At 43.5% G+C, this 5,216-nt stretch overlaps 1 protein-coding gene across 4 annotated transcripts in view; it reads right to left on the bottom strand.

Annotated features, from left to right (window-relative positions):
- The window catches only part of il23r (interleukin 23 receptor), a 38,849-nt gene that overhangs the window by 7,137 nt on the left and 26,496 nt on the right, over positions 1 to 5,216 (bottom strand). For all 4 annotated transcript variants that reach the window (XR_007570540.1, XM_050054070.1, XM_050054068.1 and 1 more), the window contains 2 exons: positions 1,164 to 1,251; positions 645 to 735 (listed from right to left, as the gene is read on the bottom strand). Coding sequence is in view for 3 of the 4 variants with exons in the window: in XM_050054070.1 (XP_049910027.1) it covers positions 645 to 735; positions 1,164 to 1,251 (179 nt within the window). In the remaining variant the exon portion in view is untranslated. The remainder of the gene's footprint in view (positions 1 to 644; positions 736 to 1,163; positions 1,252 to 5,216) is intronic.

Raw genomic sequence — 5,216 nt, 5'->3', positions numbered from 1 at the left:
TGCAATAGATGTCGTACAGAACAGATCAGCATAATAAATTAACAGTAATCCGCATGACACAATGAGACAGAGAGAGAGAGAGACAGAGAGAGAGACAGAGAGAGAGAGAGAGAGAGAGAGAGATGCAGGTAATGACAGTAGCTTACAACAACATTATTGAAAGTAATAATATTATAGTTATAGTTCTGCCATAGCGCCGGTCACTGAATGTTGATAGTTTGTCCGAGTGAGTGGAGGGGGGCGTGGCTTAGCCATAGGTCAATTAACTTCAAGTGCATGTCTTTGGATTGTGGGAGGAGAGCCAGAAAAAAACATGCTAACATGGGGAGAACCTGCAACCTCAGAAGGACCTCGGCCAGCCGGTGGATTCTAACCCAAAACTCTCTTGCTGTGAGGTGACAGTACTAACCACTGCACCACTGTGTCACCATAACTGTAATGTGATTACTGAATTTAGAACAGCACATGTTACATTACTGCATTACAGACAAATGTAATGTGATTACAATAATGCATTATTTAACACTGCATGTAATTATGCTCGTATTTTTGGTGTTGGTGTTTTGGTGACAGCACTTCACTGACACAGTTCACCTGTAAGCCTGAATGTCAACACAGTGTCTTCATTAGCTTGCTTTGATTACCTCCAGCAGTCTGATTGCATTACTGTTTCCTGGTTTTGGTAACTTCTCATCGAGGCAGGCAGGTCCACAGGATATACATGTCTGTTTGATCCTAAGGTAGAAAGAAGATTAGGTTTTAAAAGGCACAGCAGTTTATCCAGTATTTATAATGATGGTTTATTATCAGATGCAGTCATAATTTCAGATGTAAAGAATCTATTGCATCACATTATTCTGCGACTATTACGTGACGCACACAGCTAAAACCAGTGTGGGATCTTTGACCACATGTACAGAGTATAATCTTTGCGACAGGGTTTTCAGTTCATGTTAATTCTGTGGCTTTTTCATGTGCTCATGCTGCGCTGTGGCATTTCATGAAATCAGCCACAGTGGCATGCAGTCTGGTTACTAGTAAAACAAAACCTATGCACATTCACAGTCAGCTACAGGAGACTGATGATTAGATGATGTCTGTTGTGGTGACTCTTGTTTTCCATGAAACTGAAGTGTACAAGCACAAATAATGCTTAATAATACCTTTCCCTCACACAGCTCCAGCACATCAGGTTGGCTATGATCGCTACGAAGAGAGCGAGGACGATAACAGTCACAATCACCAGGCTGACTAGAGGAGACAAGAGGGGGAAACACATCAGTCTAGCAGCTGTCAGAGTGTTAAGAAAACAAAGTTCACTTTAATCTTCCCATTTCAAGATCTCCTGCCTAAACATAAAATGGAGGGGAATTACAGGAAAATGCTTTCACAGAACAATCGTAAGTGCTATATCGTAGGCAACTGGACTTGCTTGCATTTCTTGAAGACGTTTGGCCTCTCATCCAAGAAGCTTCTTCAGTTCTAAACGAAGTTGCAGGCTATAGGCTAAACCCTGTGTGGGTGGGAACCCTTGAGTCGTAGGGGTCACGTGAGCTCTTCGTCTGAGTCGTTAAGGTCACAATGTGAGTCCTTGACCCACCTGGCCACCATGTGAGTCATTAGGGTCAGGTGGGACCAGGGGTGAATGGGTGTGAAGTCGTCTGGGGAGGGATCCCAAGACTGCATTGTAGGTGGGGGATAAGTAGTGTTGTAAGCCACCCCCTCTGTTTAACGATGGTCGTTCCAGCTTGACGTAGATGGCTTCTTTTACTCCTCTTTCAAACCATCTTTCCTCTCTGGCCAAGATGTGCACATTGCTGTCCTCAAAGGAGTGTCCCTTCTCCTGTAGGTGTGAGTGGACAGCTGAGTCTTGACCCGAGGAGCTGGCTCTCCTGTGCTGTGCCATGTGCTTGTGGAGTGGTTGTTTTGTCTCCCCAATGTATAAATCTGTGCATTCCTGGCTGCACTGAACTGCATACACTACATTACTCTGCTTATGTCTGGGTGTTTTGTCCTTGGGGTGGACAAGTTTCTGTCTCAGTGTGTTACTGGGTTTAAAGTGCACAGGGATGTGGTGTTTGTTGAAAATCCTCCTGAGTTTTTCAGACACTCCTGCGACATAAGGAATGACAGTGTTGTTACGTTTTTGTGTCTCTTCCTCTCTGTCTGCTCTGGGTCTTTTAGAGGTTTTTGCAAAGGCCCAGTTGGGATAGCCACAGGTTTGAAGTGCTTCCCTGATGTGTTTCTGTTCCTTCACTTCCCCCTCTCTCCTAGTGGGCACGTTTTCAGCCCGATGAATCTGATGAGTCCTGATAACTGCCAACTTGTGCTCCAGTGGGGGAACAGGACAGGAACCTAAACATAGAGGTGTACAGAAAACCTACACACACGGACCAATACCTGGTGTTTGACTTGAGCACAAGTTGGGAGTTATCAGGACACTGAATCATCGGGCTGAAAACGTGTGCCCACCAAAGGCCAAGCCAAACTCTCTAGGCACACCTGAATTTATATCTGTGCACTACAGCTTCTATAACGTGTGTTATCACCCTCATCACGACATAAGACAATAAGAATAAGAAAAAATAAGACAGGTAGTTTTCGTAGAGCCTGGTCTCAACCAACGAAAAAGGTGTCCTTTAACGTTGGCATGATACGCCGCTGGTTGCCGTTATAGTTTAACAGCGGTGTCAGGGGGAAACGTGGCGGGACAAGGACGAAAGTTAAGTTAAGTCTGAACGAGACGGACAGGAGGGGTGGTGGATAGGTCCAACAAACAACGACTTTCACCTGAGGGAGCAGTGTCCACGTCCTGTAAGATTCTAAAGCCAAACCCTGTTCTTTCTTCCTACACCTAACCGCGTGCTTTTGTTGTTGAAGGAAAAAAAAGTTGATTTGCAGTGTTGTACCAGCTTATTTTAAAATAGACTGTATGTGAACATTAAATTTCCTGTGAAAACAGAAGTGTATTTGGAAAGAACACAATGCATGTGACAGGCTGAAGTTGACACGGCGTCCCAGAACGTCAACAACCAACACACCCAGGGTACCTTGGACGTCATATGTGGACGTGGAAAGTCCATGACTAAATGTGGACATGTGACGAGGTCACAGTGAGGATGTGTTGTTTCGTGATAGTCTGCTGACTGTTTTTTTTCTCTTGTCAGTCAGTGGTAGGTCGTCTTCGCTGGTGCTTTGTTGTAATTTGCTCTGTACAATTAAGTGATCCATCGTCCCACTCACAACTTTCTCCTTCTAATCGTTATCATCCCTCACACTGGCAGCCAATCAGGGCTTTTAATGTGTCACACACGTATAATTCCCACACACAAACAAGGACAAATAGTTTCCACATGAAGGTTTTTTTTTAAATTAAATTCCTAAATTTTTTCCTAAATTTTTTTTTTAGCTAGGGTTTGCCTGTTTATTATAATGTGCGGTTAAAACACACCATTTGAGAAACACTGGCCGAACACACTGCTGTAAATTGTTTCTATTTTTTTTTTTAAGATTATTTTTGTGGGCTCTTTTGGCTTTTATTTGACAGGACTGTGGTGGCATGAAAAGGGGAAGAGAGAGAGAATGATGTACAGCTTTAGGTCAGAATCGAACCCACTGATGATGCAGCAAAGTCGTAGCCTTTACACATGGGGTGCCTTCTCTCCCAGGTGAGCTACTCGACACCCTGCTGTACATTGTTTCATCTGATTTTATGGGGACAGGCATTAATAATAAAGACATAGTAATAGCCAATCTTCTCGCTGATGGTCTTGTTTTCCTCACGTATGTCATATAGAAGCATCAGTATTAAGCTGCGTTTCCTAGAACACTTTCTGTACAGTACCCTTATAACTGTACGTAACCCATAGAGACACCACCTAAATCAAGAATTAATATGTTTTTTCATGGACTAGCACAGTTAATATTTGTGAACATGAGCGAGTCTCTCTTAAAGCCAGACACCCGAGAAATCAGTCTCAAACTCATGATGTCATCAAGTCTGGAGCTGCTCCATAGACAATGAGTGGGAGCCTGATGTTGTGGACGCACAGTATGTTTGTTTTCTTTTTTTATACCCAAATAATCTTTATTCTCTTGTGTTCATGAATATGTTGTTGTCAAATCTGAACCAGAAAATTGCCACAAACATACACTCATAACGTTCACCTCAGTGTCATCTATAACACCTTTCACCATTCAGCTCCAGACTTTTTACCCTTTGGCCTCATAAATATGAGTTTTAGCATGCTAGTTTTTGGATTTGGGAGAGTTGTTCATGTTTACTTATATTTTTGAACTATCTCAGGCCATAGGAATAACATGTATGAATTTTAAAAATGGGTGTAGTTCCCCTTTTACTGCAGATCTGTTTTGCATTTGCACCGCAGGCGGTCCTCTTATTATGTAGTCAGAGGTGTTAATAGCCCCGTCGCTGCTCCGTCCAGCTCTCACTTCACCCACACTGCAGAGAAATGTCTGCACCTTGCTGATCATCCACAGAACAGGGTTGTGAAACATTTTATCAGCACAATAAAGAACAGGCTGGAGTGTTTAGAGAAGAGCAGGGCACTGTCCAACGTATTTTCATAGAGCGGTTTGTTTGATATCCTAGAAAAATACATGCAAAACACTTACCACTTTCATATCCTATGAATTTACGCCCTACAAATGACGTTATGTCACAACGTGCAGTTACGTAATTAAAGTAAAGTTACAGAGGTTAGGTTTAGGAAAAGAAACATGGTGAGGACGTACTTTAAAACTGACTCAAAGTTCACGTGGATCCAAACACGCAGCTTCAGGGGAAAGTCTCGGGCGAACGATCAGTTTTTTGTGACCCATCCACCGATCCAACCTGCCTCCTTAGAAGCGCTCATTGTTTACTGCCATCAGTGCACTGGGATATGTGCGAATTTGGGTGCATTGCTTTTCACAGATAAAAAAATATACGAAACATTTGTGAGAACAGCCTGCACTGCCAGGACGCACTGTAATGATGATGACGTCAACTTATGCTTTGTGTGGTAGCGGCAGGTGGTAGCCTTCCAGCAGCACAGTGAATGGAACCGTTCTGTGCCGTCCCCATGTTTGGTCCCCCCTCTGTTGGGGTACCTAGCACACAGATCTGGTACTAAAAGGTGGAGCTGTGAACACTGCAGTCTGATTGGTCAGTAGAGGACGGTCACTCTGCTCAGGGCTGAGTTGTGTCTGGTTTT

This window comes from Epinephelus moara, chromosome 10, assembly GCF_006386435.1.
Source record: "Epinephelus moara isolate mb chromosome 10, YSFRI_EMoa_1.0, whole genome shotgun sequence".
In the NCBI taxonomy this organism is placed as follows: domain Eukaryota; kingdom Metazoa; phylum Chordata; class Actinopteri; order Perciformes; family Serranidae; genus Epinephelus; species Epinephelus moara.
This window is presented reverse-complemented; position numbering and strand designations above follow the sequence as displayed.